This window comes from Dipodomys merriami, unplaced genomic scaffold (genome assembly GCF_024711535.1).
Source record: "Dipodomys merriami isolate MVZ:Mamm:240054 unplaced genomic scaffold, mDipMer1.0.p SCAF_91, whole genome shotgun sequence".
Classification (NCBI taxonomy): domain Eukaryota; kingdom Metazoa; phylum Chordata; class Mammalia; order Rodentia; family Heteromyidae; genus Dipodomys; species Dipodomys merriami.
In genome coordinates, this window is record NW_027206524.1 from 4,863,287 (window position 1) to 4,878,156 (window position 14,870).

The following is a 14,870-nucleotide window of genomic DNA, read 5'->3' on the forward strand; positions in this document are numbered from 1 at the left end:
GTGTGTGTGTGTGTGTGTGTGTGTGTGTGTGTGTGTGTGTGATGATTATCTGAATCTCTCCATCTGGCTGTGTGCTAGTCTACCTGACAGCCACATTTTAGAAAGCAAAAACTCTGCCCTAGTGGCTGTTGTCCCTCCCATCTATTCATGCTTATCTAGTGTTTGTCACCACTTGAGTTCCAAGTGCAATTCCAAGTTGCAATTCCCAGCCTTGCTTTTATAACTGAAACACCAGTTTGCTAGCCAGAACGGCAGAATCAAAGGTGCTTTCCTTGCTTGATGCCTCTTATGAAGCTTGACACTCAATCAGCAATTGATTCCCCCATTTCTCCACTTTCAAAATGAAACATGAGGTCAGATTACTTCAGGCCTAAAATCCTCACATCTCAGCCTCCTGAGTAGCTTGGATTACAGGTGTGAGCCATCAGCACCTGGGTATATTTTAATTGTTATATTCAAGTTTTTCTAAATTGTGTTTCAACTTTGGCTGACAAAGATGAACATGTTAAATTTCCAGGCTTACTTTCATAGCAGCTAAGGGCTTCATTTACCAAACTCTCTGCTTTTTCTAGATAACACTGTATCATTTTCACTTGCATATCGTGATGTTATATCAAATATATGCCTGAAGCCAAACAATTCTGAACATTTAAAAATAGTTCCTCAACCCCTCCATTTCCCCTTTTTTTTTCCCAGCCAGTAATACTTCAGGTTTCATAATGGGCACATTTCTGTCTCTCTTTGTCCCTGTCTCTGTTTCTGTCTGTGTCTGTCTGTCTGTCTCTGTCTCTGTCTCTTTCTGTCTCTGTCTCTCTCTGTCTCTCTATCACACACACACACACACACACACACACACACACAGAATTTTATTTTGTGTCAGTTCTGAGGCTTGAACTTGGTGCCTGCACGCTGTCTCTTAGCTTTTTCAGTCAAGGCTGCCTTTCTATGATTTAAACCACAACCCACTTCCAATTTTTTAGTGGATAATTGGAGACAAGAATCTCACATACTTTCCTACCCAGGATGGCTTCAAACTGAGGTCCTCAGATTCAACCTCTTGAATAGCTAGGATTACAGGCTTGAGCCATTTTACTCTCTCATTTTACATCTGACTTTGCCCTACTTTTTCCTCTAGCTTTTTCTTAACCCTGTTCCCCAAATTTCCCACTTATCAAAGTATTCATCCATCACAATCCAGCTCAAACTCATGCTTTTCAAAGTTTTCTCAACTACACCAACTTGAAGTGTCTTCCCTGTTTCCTGACACTCTACAGGATTTATTACCCCATGACACTTAGTGATCTTCGTTTCCTTTGAACTTTCATGTGCTTTTCTCTTCCCAACTCAATAGTAAGGTGATTAGGAAGAGTCCTAGTGTGGTATGACTGAGAGTAACTTTTGGAAGGTCCTGGAGATCTTAGATAGGGATAAGGGATAAGGGATCTTATCCCATAAGGGATCTCGAGTCTGGAATCAGAATGCCTAAATTTTAGTGCTTGTACTATTGGTTATTTACGGCTGTCATGTTGGCCATGTTTTTCCCATCTGTGAAATGTGAACTAGTGGTAGGTATTTCCTTACAGGGGTTTTGTGGCCATTGTATGTGATCACACATTCTAAGAGCTTAGAATAGTATCCACAATCTGGTAACCTAAGTAACCCTTATCATTAAATATCAGCTATTACAATTTTTGCTCATTTTATCTCCAAAGGATGTGCAAAGCTACTTGACCATTTTTCCTTTTTGTCAGTCGTGGGACTTGAACTCAGGATCTGGACACTGTCCCTGAGCTCTTTTGCTCAAGGCTAGTGCTCTACCACTTAGAGTCACAGCACCACTTCTGGTTTTCTGGTGTTTCATTGGAGATGAGTTTCATAGACTTTCCTGCCTGGGCTGGCTTTAAACCACAATCTTCACATCTCAGCTTGCTAAAAGCAGCTAGGGTTACAGGCATGAGCCACTAACATCTGGCTGTGTGCCCTGATCTTTAGTTATGCTTAATCAGTATTGAGTAAGACTCAACTAAATTAATTTGGGACACCGAGCAAGAGGCAGACTTTTTGAGCAGTATATTGTACAATGGGAGAAACTTCCAGTAACATTACAGTCATGACGTAGAGGCTCTGACTTACTGTCATCAGCCAGTTAAGTTTCTAAGTCCCTGGCCCTGGCACTTCTGTGGGCTTGGCTTTCCTAGAGCCAAATTACCTTTCTTGCCAATGAAATCTGCCACTACTATAGAGAGCTGGTTGCCAATCTTGACAGCTAAAGAATAATAGATGGTAGCCAAAGAGACAGGGACATCTGTGCCGCTCAGCTGAATCACAAAGGCACATCTTTTTAAATAGTAGTACTGGGATTTGAACTCAGGACTTCTTGTGCACTTATGGATGCTCCACTTCTTGGGCCATACTTCCAGCCTGGCTTTGGGGTGGTTATTTTAGAGATGGAGTCTCAAAGATTTTTCTGCCCTGACATCTAGCCAAGATGTTGGCCTCCTCAGTACCTAGAATTATAGGTGTGAGCCACCAGTGCCAGGCTTAAAGTCACTTTTTTTTTTTTTTAAAGGATGGTAATCTGGGAAACTAAATTTGAGCTCTAATAAACCTGATGGCTTTCACACCCATTAAGTGGACTATGGTCCAGGCTTAGATCAGCTCTGCCCTATTGAAAACAAGCAGGAGAGGCATGAAATAATTCTTTTAAAAGTGACAACTATAACCAAAGACATGAAGTAGGTAAAATTCAAGTTGGGTCATTGCAGGTCAACGTTTTAACTTCTGATGGACAAACCAGATTAGAATGCCCAGCTCACCTGGACGGTGACATGAAGTCACCAGCATTGAACGTACACTAGTGGATGGGGACACCTGGTAGGGGACAGTCTGTCCGGTGTCCCCCCTCTGCTCTGGCCTTGAGGAATCCTGCCCAGGGCTCAGAGCAGCATTTTTGTTTGGCATGTGAATAGAGTGAATTTGTACAGAAACGTTGACCTAGATAGCGCTGGGTGTGTTCAGTTCACAGAAGTAGGAACTCTCGGCTCTGGGAGTTTTTCACATTCGCCCCTCAGGTGTGCCCAGCTCCCTCACTCCCCAGTCGCCCCCACGCCATCTGGATTTACCCTGAGCTCAACCCCATTGCCATTTCCAGCAAGGCCCATTTCCTGGTTAAGAGAAGTCCCAACCGCTTCATTTGTTTAAATTCCCTTATTGGTCTTGCTTGGACAGGGTGTGGTGTGGTGTGGTGGTGTGGTTTTTGTCTTTTGTTTTTCCCTCGTGTGGGAATACTGATAATTAGTAAACAACCCCAGCACAGGCCCTGGCATGACAGCCCAGGATTCCCCTAAGTGCCTAAGGCCACGATCGGTCTTGTTGCCGGCTGGAGATGGGGCGGCTTTCCATCCCGGACGAAGCTGGGGGAGGTGGGGGGGGCGACGATCCGGACCCCTGGGCTGGGTGGGAGAGGGGACCAGGCCAGAGGGGCGGAGGCCCCAGCCCCTGCGGCGCGCGGGCAAAGCGCCGGACAGACAGACCGACCGACACACAGACAGCCGGACAAGTCGCGGCAGTTCCCCGCACCCCCTCTCCACGCCTCCCGGGTTTTCCCCGCGGCCCGGGGTTTCCTGTTTCAGTTCTCGGCGATCTCCAGCAGCAGGTGCTGGTTTGCCAAGCCCGGCTGGCTCCAGAGGCGGCGGCGGCGGCGGCGGCGAGGCAGGCTCGGAGCACCGGGGAAGGAGGACGCGGGGCGGGTGCGAGCGCGGGGCTGCCGGGAGGACGGCGAGGGAGCCGGGGTCGCTGCCGCCCGCCCGGAGCCGAGGGTAGAAGGGGAGGAGCGGAGAGCCCCAGCCGGCGAGGCCCCCGGAGCGCGCGCGCGCGCGGCCCGGCTGGCGGGGCGGACGGCATGGGGACGCCTCCCGCTTGCCCCGCGCCCTAGCGGCGGCCGCGGCGGCCCTGGGCCGGGACGGGAGGCGGCCGCCGGCCCGAGGGCCCCGGGGCTGCGGCGGCGTCCGGAGCATGTCGTGATGGCTGCGGAGAAGACCTTGCAAGTAGGTTGGGCGGCCGGTCCCGGTGTGCGTGTGCGCGCGCGCGCGCCAGAGGGAGTTGTGCAAGCCGGGGGGGGGGGGGCGCGGGGAAGCGGGGCGCGGGGAGGGGGCGCGGCGCGGGGGGGGTGGCCGTTGTCGCCCCTCGTCACCTCCCCCCCACCCCCGCGGCCCGCCGGAGCTTCCTGTGGCGGGACTGGCCATGCCGAGTAGCGGCCCCCAGGTTCGTCCTCGCGAAGGGCCGAGGCGGGTGGGGGGTCGAGATCCCACCGGACACGGGCAGGCCGCGCCCGGCCGCCAGCGGGCGAGTGGGAACCGGGAGCTCCAGGCCCTGCTCGGTCGGGGATCGGGCTCCCCGGAGGTCGAGGGGCCGAGCCCCCTGCCAGGTGGGCGGAGCGGCAGAGCCCGGCGCATCTTCCCCGCGGGCAGCGCCGTCCCCGCCGGCCTGGGGGACGAGGTGAGGCCGGCGTCCGCGGCCTAGGACACGGGCTGCGCCTTTTCCCGCCCGGTGGGGGGTGGGGGGTGGGGGGAGGAGGACACGGACGCCGAACATGGAGGCGCGGGCGCCCCGATGGAAACGGAACCTCTCCGCAGCCCCGAGCCTCGTGCGCTCCCGGGGCGAGGCGCCTCCCCGGCCGTTCGCTCGCATTCCCCAGCCCCGCCACCCGGATCCGCGGCCGGCGCTCACCAGAACCCCTGCGCCGCCGTCCCCCGCGCACCCCCCAGGCCCCGGCCAGGTCCCTTTTGCACGCTGCGTGCTTTGCAGCTCGGCACACGGTGCACTCGCCGCGGAGCGGTTGTTGCACACGTGAACTTGGGGGAGAAATGAAATCCCGCTTCCTTCCCGGAACTCTTCCGTTCTCTATTGTCTCCCGAAGTCCTGAGAAACGAAGGTAGCTGAGCTAGAGCGTTTTCCCGAGTGCTGGTGATTGCTGTGACCAGGGCTTCTCCTCCTGGGTAAGGGTGGACACTCGGGGTTCGTGCTCCTGAGTTTTGGGGATGGATGAAACACGAATCGAGATGTAGAGAAAGTTTTTCTATTGGTTGTAAGATTGTTGGAAGATCTCCAGGCCTATCAAGGCGCTTATTGATTGGCATCTTTTTTATTGGTGTTTTGTTTTGTTTTTGGTGTGTGTGTGTGTGTGTGTGTGTGTGTGTGTGTGTGTGTGTGTGCAAGTGTAGCCATGGTAGAATAGATACGGAGATACTTGGGCATGAGTGGTGTATATTTAGAAGTTTGGGAAAGTTATTTGAGACATTGAGACATGCTACAAACATAGGTATGTATATTGGATTTTCCAAGATCTATAAATCCAGAGTCCAGCTGGATCTGAGTGGCACACCACTAATCCCAGCCGTCATAGGAAGCTCACAAGTTCAGGGTCAGCCTGGGATAAGATAGCAAGTGCCTATCTCCAGAGGGGAAAAAAAGGAAAGGGGGGGGGGAGGGAAGAGAGAAGTCCTAAATATAAATAAACTCAAATAAACTTAGGTTATTATTAATTTTGGTAGCAATAATTTTAATATTTCCTGACACTTGAATATATATTATATACATATAATATATATAATATATATATAATGTGCACACTGATGACTTATAAATCTCATAGGATAAGCCCAGGAACTTTTGGTTCCATTTTCTTTTTTCTCCTAGTTTTGCATGCTGATTTTTTTTGGGGGGTGTGTACAGTGTTACTTGAGTTTGAACTAACACTTTTGGGTTTTGCTTGCTGAGCTGGCTGGCACTCTGTCACTGAAGCCACACCTCCTGGCCATCTCCTCTGCTGCCTAAGCAGAGATGGAGTTTTGCAGACTTTTCTGCTGTGGCTAGCTTTGTACCCTGATCCTCCAGGTCTCAGCCTCCTGAGTAGCTGGGATTACAGGTGTAAATTGATGATGGCCAGCTGCATGCTGATTTTAAGTTAATCTAAATCTGTCTACTTAATAGTACCATAAACATTGCAAAATGGCCTGTTTTGTTGTCTCTGAATCCTTAATTCAAAACAGTATTGGAATATTTTTACTAAAAGAATGAATTTTGCGGGGCTGGGAAGGTGGCTTAGCAGTAGAGTGCTTGAGGCCCTGGGTTCAATGCTTCAGCACCACAGAAGCAGAAAAAGCCGGAAGTGGCCCTGTGGCTGAAGTGGTAAAACGGTAGCCTTAAGCTGAAGAGCTGAGGGACAGTGCCCAGGCCCGGAGTTCAGACCCCAGGACCAACAATAACAACAACAAAAAGAGTGAATTTTGCTTTTCAAAGTAAGTCACAATTCTTCTTAAGATCCTGTCATCATATTAATAAGTATTGAGATGCCATTGGCTCAAGCCTGTAATCCTAGCTACTTAGAAGGCTGAAATCTGAAGTTGGAAAGTGAGACTCTTAGCTCCAATTAACAACCAAAAAGGCTAGAAGTGTATCTGTGGCTCAAGTGGTTGAACACTAGCCTTGAACACAATAGCTCAGTGCCCAGTCCCTGAGTTCAAGCTGTAGGACCAACACACAAAACCTTAAGTAATAGTATAAGTAAAATAAAATGAACCAGTTTGGTTTGGTTTTGCTTTTGTGTGTATGTGTGCTGGAGATTGAACCCATATTCAAGACACGCATGCCAGGTGATCCATCATTGATCGAAATGAACTTTGAAATAAAACAACAAAAAAAGATAAATATTTTTAACTTTCATCTAATAATGAAAGTCTAATGAAACTATTCTAAGCATAATCGAAAATATTAAAGGATAGGAAATAGAAAGTTGGACTGTTCACTGATAGTTTTCATTAGTCATTTCCTATTTCTAAATTTTAATTGCCAGAATAATAATAAAAAAATTCCTATGTTGTACTGTTGGATTCCCTGAAGCTATGTTGAAGTGGGTTCTAGCTGCCAAATTGGTCCCTCCACAGTTAATAGAAATTGTATCTTTTAAACATGTTTCTCATTCTACAACTGAGTTACCCTCTCCCATTCCCTAACCCCCGTCTCACAGACCACATGGCTTCTACATTTTTAACGCTTGCTGTTTTCATCAGGTTATACTTGTTTAGTGTTTTTCTTTTCCCTCCATAAACTTAGAACTCTTTCATCCGGCTTTGATGCAATCTTAAGGAAACTAGAGATGAAATAGGAAAAAAAAAATTTTTAACCTTTGTAGTCTCCGAATGTAAAGTTATAAACTTGAAACTAGTATTTTTCCATTCCCTTGGCAAATAATAATTTAGTATCAGTTTAAGGGCAGGCTGGGGTCCCTGGCTGCTAAGAACTGCTAGATAGGAACAGATAGAACATAATGTTCAGTGGCATGAACCAAACCAGTGGAGAGCGAGGAATTCAGATGGTGGGGATGATCTCTGGATAGCGGACTGAAGTAGCCAGAGTAGGGGAGAGCTATGCACGAATCCAGACAGTGGAGGAAAGCAGTGTTTGGGTCAGTGTTGGAATCCGTAGCAGACCCAAGGAGTAGTGGATGTTTAAATAAAGTCTTGGGTTGAATGTAGCTAGTATTAGGGTTCCAATCTGCAATAAATAAGATAGCCAATGAATGAAAAACTTATTAACACAGGATTCCATGCTTCACCCTGAAATACTGAGTTGCTTGGGTGTGAACTCAAGTCTGTGAAATTTTTGAAAAAAAAAGGCTTTTAAGTGTTAATGAAAGTGTCTCAGCACCTGCAACATTGGTCTGTGGTGAATAATGACAGAGGGAAAGTTCTAGCTAAGCTAAGTCTCTGTGAAGACCAATATTAAGCCCGGGCACTAGTTGGTGGCTCACAGTCTATGGTAATCTTAGTTACTCAGGAGGCTGAGATGTGATGACCATGGTTCCAAGCCAGCCCAGGCAGAAAACTCTATGAAACTCTTCTCTGCATTGAACCAGCAAAAAAGCTGGAGGAAGAGGTGCAACTCAAGTTGTAGAATGCCAGCCTTGAACAGAAAAAGCCAAGTTAGATTATGAGGCCCTTAGTTCAAGCCTCTATGAGTGCGCGTGCGCACATGCGCTCACACACACGCAATCAACATTAAGGTCTTTATTAGTCTGATGCGTACATCCTAATAGATTCACCTGTTATTGTGAGTTATAAATAATAGAATAGCGTCTTTCTAAAAAGATATATCACTTTCCTGTGTACGTTGAGTGGTGTGTCTTATAGGTTTTCCCCCATCTTTATATAATAATACACACTAGGGTTTTTGTGACATTAAAAATATTTCAAACCTTGTCTTTCTAACAGCATGTTTTTTAATCTGTTGGACATTTGTTCTTAATACTTTAATATCATAATGCTTTAGTTGAATATCATTAAACTTTGTTATCTGCACCTGTGTTTTCAAGGTGAATTTCTAGACATAATGGACAAAGAAAAAATAATATTTAAGGTTTTTACTGGTGAAGAAGCTTTTTGACCAGAAGATTATGCTGCTAGATGCACCTATTAACAAATAGAATCCTAATATCATTCCATATTAGCGTGATCTTTTTTTCTAATCAGCCAGCAAACAAGCCAGAAGTGGAACTGTGGTTCAAATGGTTGATCACTAGCCTGGAGTGGAAAAAGCTAAGGGACGGTGCTCAGGCCCTGAGTTCAAGCCCTAGTACCGGCACAGAATCAAACTACATCAATCTGTCAATCGATCGATTGATAAATATATAGATGAGCTAGCTAGTTAGCTAGCTCGATAGAGAGAGAGAGAGAGAGAGAGAGAGAGAGAGAGAGAGAGAGAGAGAGAGAGAGAGAGAGAGAGAGAGAGAGAGAGAGAGGGAGAGAGAGAGAGAGAGAGAGTGAGAGATTAGATAGATAGATAGCTGATATAAATGGATGGATGATGGATGCATAGATGGATGGGTGTAGAAGTATTCAATTCTTTTAAACGCGGATTTTATATGTTCTGCTTTTCTACTTGACCCTTGACTTAGTTTCTAACTTAATTCCTGTTTAGAATTACCAAATATAAAGCTTTTCTATAAAACAAAGGCTACTTTTCTTGTTCCTAATATGTTAAATTTATATTTTAGGTTTTTCCAAGGGCTTTCCAATATATTACTTTATGTCTTTTAGGGTGAAGCTAAAATTAGTTTTTGTTCTTTATTCTTAGTCATCTGTACTCATTTCCTATTCAAAATTATGTAGGCTTAGTTTTATCCTTATGCTGTGATTTAGTCTGTTTCCCATCTTGGCTTTTACTTAGGGATTTATGGTTATTGTTTTGCACATTTATAGAGAACAGTTTTCTCAGATAATTGAGACTGTCTCCTTTTTGTTGACTTCCATGTTTTTAATGTTTATGTCATGGTTTTCCTTGGTGGCCCCAAGGTTCTTTGCGTATTTAGTACTTTCTGTAATCTTTCTGTAATTTAAGATGAGTAGTACAGATCTGAAAGACTTAAATTGTGCCCCAAATTATCTGTTTTTAAGTAAAGTGTGTATTTCTGGTTTTGCTCAGATGGAAAATTACCTTGAATAATGCAGAAATCATGGACATAAAGTGAATCAAAATTAGTACTATCATCTATAAGAAAAAACAGTTTTACAAGGGAGACGTGTTTTCTAAATGCATTCTTGTTATTTTGACTATTGTCTATTTGTTAAATACATTTTAAGTTTAATATTTTATCACATTGGTAAAATATGGAACACATGGACATAATACTGGAAAGATCACCTACAATTGTCACATAGAAATAACTGAAGATATTAATATTCTTATTTTCATTTTATCTTTTGAGCAATGCCAGGATTTGAGCTTGTCTTGCTCTTACTCAGCTCCTTGCCTGGCTTCCGTTCTACCACTTGACCCATGCCTCCAGCCTTCTTACTTTCATTTAAAATTAAGGATTTTGGCTAATATAAACATATCCTTTTGATAAAGCTATGGATTGTAGCCTTGTTTCTTTTTCTGAGAGTTTTCCTGTATCTTTGAGCTCTTTAAGAGGTTGTTTTTATTGGCTGAATGGCATTTACTCTATTCAGGTACTATAGATCATATTGGATATTTAGATTGTGACCAAACCAAGACAGAGAGGAGAGCCATAAAAACTTAGAGGTGACAAAAGAGATATTAGAGCTGATCACACAGGAATATAATGAATCCTTAAAGGCTTATTATTGTTGTTGTTGTTGTTGTCAGTTATGGGGCTTGAATTTGGAGCTTGGGTGCTGACCCTTGAGCTCTTTTGGGCAAGGCTAGCACTCTACCACTTTGAGCCACAGCACCACTTCTGGTTTTTGAGTGGTTAATTGGAGATAAGAGTCTCATGGAGACTTTTCTGTCCTGGTTGACTTCAGACCACGATCCTCAGATCTCAACCTCCTGAGTAGCTAGGATGACAGGCGTGAGCCATCAGCACCCAGCTTTTAAACGCCGGTTATTATACACAGCCATATACTGAGAAATTAGAAAGCCTCGTAGAAATGGGTAAATTTCTGGGATTGCAACCTCTTTTGTTTCTATTCCTTATAAACATTAAGATATGTGCTGAGATAATGGCCCATTATATTGAATATCTTATTAACACATTGACACCCATGCTAGAAAAGTTGCAGCAGTTTGTGTTTGTACCAGCAATGCAGGTGTGCTAGTTTCTATGTACACTCCACTGGCCTGGCTCACCTTCCACATGGCCTGGTTTGGTTAATTTAGTAGACAAGGAAGGGCATAGTGCTAAGAAACTTGTTTTGTAGAGCCAGAGACTGAATCTGCGTTCCTGTTATGATGCTTGCTGCTTATGTATGATCTTACTGATTTCCCTGCACCTCAGTTTCCTTGCCTACATAAAATGGTGATCATAATACCTGTTATGGTGGAGTAGAATGGGGACATTGATGGTGATATGTGTTAAGGTATGTATGTCCCAACTCTCATTATGTATTATGAACGATCAATATGTATCCTCATTGTATATAAATTGGACATCCCCTATTCCAAAATCAGAAACGCTCCAAGGTCCCAAAGGTCCAGTGCCAACATGACCACAAAGGGAAAATTCCACACTACAGATCTTTAATTTCTGCCATAAAGTTATTTGAAGTAGTGTATAAAAATTGTTTTAGGTCATGTGTATATAAAGTATATGAAACATAAGTGAATTTCATGTTTAGACTTGGATCTTGTACCCAAGATGTCTCTTGTCTACACAGATATTCAAGAAAAACCCCAAACATTTAAAAAAAATCCCAGCTGAGCGCTGATGGTTCATGCCTCTAATCCTAGCTACTCAAGATACAGATCTTAGGATCACAGTTCAAAGCCAGCCGGGGCAGAAAAATCCCCATGAGACTCTTTATCTCCAATTAAGCTCTGGAAGTGGCACTGTGACTCAAGTGGTAGATGGTAGAGTGCTAGCCTTGAACACAAAGAGGCTCAGGAACAGCACCCAGGCCCTGAGTTTAAGCCCCACAAATGACAAAAAATAATCCAAAAAAGTCTGATCCTATGCACTGGAATAAGGGATAGTTAGTCTATAATTTGAAAGCTGATAGTGGCTCAGGTGGGCATTGGATGTCTAAAATGCCTGTGGCTCTTTTCTAACACAGGTGTTGCCTGCTTATGTATACAAGTTCTGAAGCATAGTAGATCTGCATGTTTTAGGGGGTTTCTTTTCATTATCAAATCTCTAAATATCTTAAAAATTGTCAGTCTTTTTTTTTCAGTGTTTAGGGTTTGCTCTCACTTTTGATTGGACATACATACAGTCAATATAAAGCCAGGAAAGCTGAAATTTTATGGCTTTCATCCCTCTTCATAATTCTATCCTTGTCTCATTGGTGTAAATTTTTAAGACTCACTCTTTGCTCATTTGTGTCATTTCCATAAAAGTATGTGTGGTAGTCCTCATTGTGAGTGGTAAAGGGAGAGTTGACTCTTCACTCAGAGGAAGCTCTGGGATCAGGTACTTTAAGCCTTTCTTACTGATCCCCTTAGTAATCTCCATACAACACAACTGGAAAATTCCTGTCCTCCAAGAAACAAATTTCAGTAATTTACATCTTCCCCACAAATAGCAGTGCAATTGAAACTTTCCAAGACTGGTAGGCAAACCATGCTGTGATATCATCAAGGGCTCATTAAATGGTTTTTGTACTAAAATTCTAATTTAGCATGGTAAGTGATCAAGTGTAGCAAATACAGAGTATATAAACATTTTATCCACAAATCCAGATAAAGCCTCTTTTGTCCTTAACTTACTAAAATGTCACTCCCAGACTTTTCTCCATCCTCATCCAGAGTAGATCCATCCAAAGTTGTATTTCAAAATATAACTTATGAGCCAGGTGCCAATGGCTCATGCCTGTAATCCTAGCTACTCAGGAGGCTGAGATCTGAGGATCACGGTTCAAAGACAGCCCAAGCAGGAAAGTTTGTAAGACTCCTATCTCCAATAAACCACTAAGAAACCAGAAGTGTTTCTCTGGCTCAAGTGGTAGAGCACTAGCCTTGAGCTGAAGAGCTGAGGGACAGCGCCCAGGCCCAGAGTTCAAGCACCATGACCTACTGTATATATATATAGTATATATATAGTATATATATAGTATATATACTATATATATCACAGTGTATATATAGTATAGTATATATAATATATAATAGTATATATAGTGTATATACATAGTATATATAGTATATAGTATATATATACTATATATATATACATATATATATATATATATATCACAGTGATAGCCACCTTTATATCTCCACACATAACTTCTTGTGTACTTCTGTCTGTGGACAGATCCATTTGGATTGCTACTAGTATCTGAAACTAAAATTACCTAAGAAAAAATTTTAAATCCCAAATCTACTTTTTTTTTCACAGTTTGGTAAGTGCTGCTACTCAACCCCCAAATGTAGACATCCTTGGTTTTCTCATGTCATCTTCCATAGTCAGATAGTCAGTGCAGCACAGGAACCTTTTAACTAGTACCTCTTTGAGCTCAATTAGCAAGGCTGTTTAATATTAGATCATCTGTTACCATGGAATGAAACCCTACTTGTCAGTATATATTATTATAATATGAATGTATTATGTAATTTGCTTGGGTTACATTTAGGATTTTCTGTATACATACTTTTTTAGGTTAGGTCCATCTGTTGGGTTGTGTCAACAGTTACGCTGTCCTAATAGAGTAGTTGGGATGCCATTCCATCTTCTCTAGTATCCTAGAATAATCTAGACATAGGTGTCGCTGGATGGATGCTTTTGAGGTTTTGCTAGAAATATCGTAGAACCTGTGGACACGGCATCCTTTGTTAGGAGTGGAATGGAGGATATAAATCTTTAATGAGTTTTTTATGTCTTCTATGGTTTTTCCTGCTTGCAACTTCTTAAGCCAACCTTGATTTCAAAGCCATAATGATTTTAAATGCCATAGAGATTTCTGAAGAATTGTTGCATTTAAGGAATTTTTTCCCATTTCATTGGACATTACATTTGTCACGTTTGTGGTATTCCCTGAACTTTTTGGTTTTCCTTTATAGAGACACTCATTTAGAACCAACTTTCCATTTTATTCCACAGTTTTTGTTTTGTCTTGATTTGGGTGCTGGGGGATTGAACCTAGAGATTTGTGAATCGTAAGCTACTCAATCAGTTTTGCTTTTATTAACCAGTTTGACTTTTAATTTTTGTTTCCTAATTTATTTCTGCTTTTGGTTTTTATTCACTGTCTGTCTTTATTGATAGACTGCCCCTAAGCTCTTTAAAGCCTCCCTTTGGGTTAAGACCATCAGCAGGGAAGAAGAAGCAGCTACTATTCTGAGTCAGATCCTGATCTTAGAAATAAGAAAGATCTTCTAGCTTCAGAGTATCAATGTGCTATGTTTAACGTGTGATTAAAAAAAAATCAGCAATCAACTGAGAAGCAAAAAAAAAAAAAAAGATTAATTTTGTGAATTGGGTTGAGATAGGAAATTTACTGTTGGCCTGGCTGGCAGGAAGCGTGCACAGGGTTGGCAGCTAGAGCTTAGCTTTGAGACTGCCCCGTGCTGGGCCAGCACCTGAGTAGAGACGAGGCAGGTGGAGAAAGTGATTTGGAACTCTTTAATTTGGCAAGTGTGCTACTGGGCGCTGAGTCTTGGGCCTGAGCAGTCCCCAAAATAAACAGGTCGATGGCAGGTGTTTATTTTCTACTTTACTCATAAATGAGCGCTTACCGTTTTTTTCTGTGCTTTTGGATCTGTTGGGTACTGACTCAATGGTATGGACCTAGTGTAAGTAGAACGGTCCAGTGTGGATTCTCAGGTTAGAATCCTGAAATACTTTTCATTTATGAGCCTGGAGCATTTGGAATTCTCGTGCTTCTCAATGTGTGATGGGCTCTTTAGTCTGGTGAATTCTTAAAAAGACAATCAGGATTACAATGAGTAAAACCTTTTTGATGAAACCTGCTGTTATTTACTTTAAAAAATGCTTTCTCAACTTTGATACATTTAAGTACCATATTTTTGCTTCCCAGTAGTCTTTCCCTCCCCACCACCAAACCAATGGATTAAGTATTTCTTCCAAGAGAGAGAAACAAGATGAGCTGATTCCTTAATTTCCACATGTTGTACAAGGCACATTTGTACACATACCCACACAGTAGCACATTCAGGAAGATCAATTGAAGGGATAAGGAAGGAGGCAAAGAGGCCAGGAGTGTACTAAGATTTTACATTTACAGAATGTCTTTATTATTTACTTGTTTGTTTATTTTCGTGCCGATATTGAGACTTCAAGTCACCCCAATAATGGGTTCAATTCAGGGCTTAGGCCTTATCTCTTAGCTTTTTCATTCAAGGCTGGTGCTCTCCTAGTTGAGCCAGGCCTCTACTTCTGACTTTTTTTGGTCAGT

General features: G+C 43.2%; 1 protein-coding gene across 3 annotated transcripts in view; it reads left to right on the forward strand.

Annotated features, from left to right (window-relative positions):
* The first annotated feature begins 3,827 nt into the window (after positions 1 to 3,827).
* The window catches only part of LOC138821350 (probable ribonuclease ZC3H12C), a 42,546-nt gene continuing 31,503 nt past the window's right edge, over positions 3,828 to 14,870 (forward strand). Inside the window, exon 1 of one of the 3 annotated variants that reach the window (XM_070013512.1) lies at positions 3,828 to 4,046. In XM_070013512.1, coding sequence (XP_069869613.1) covers positions 4,023 to 4,046 — 24 coding nt within the window. In that variant the 5' untranslated portion in view covers positions 3,828 to 4,022. Of the gene's footprint in view, positions 4,047 to 4,215; positions 4,264 to 14,870 lie in introns of those variants that run through there. The other 2 variants (XM_070013511.1, XM_070013514.1) reach the window with 2 other exon arrangements.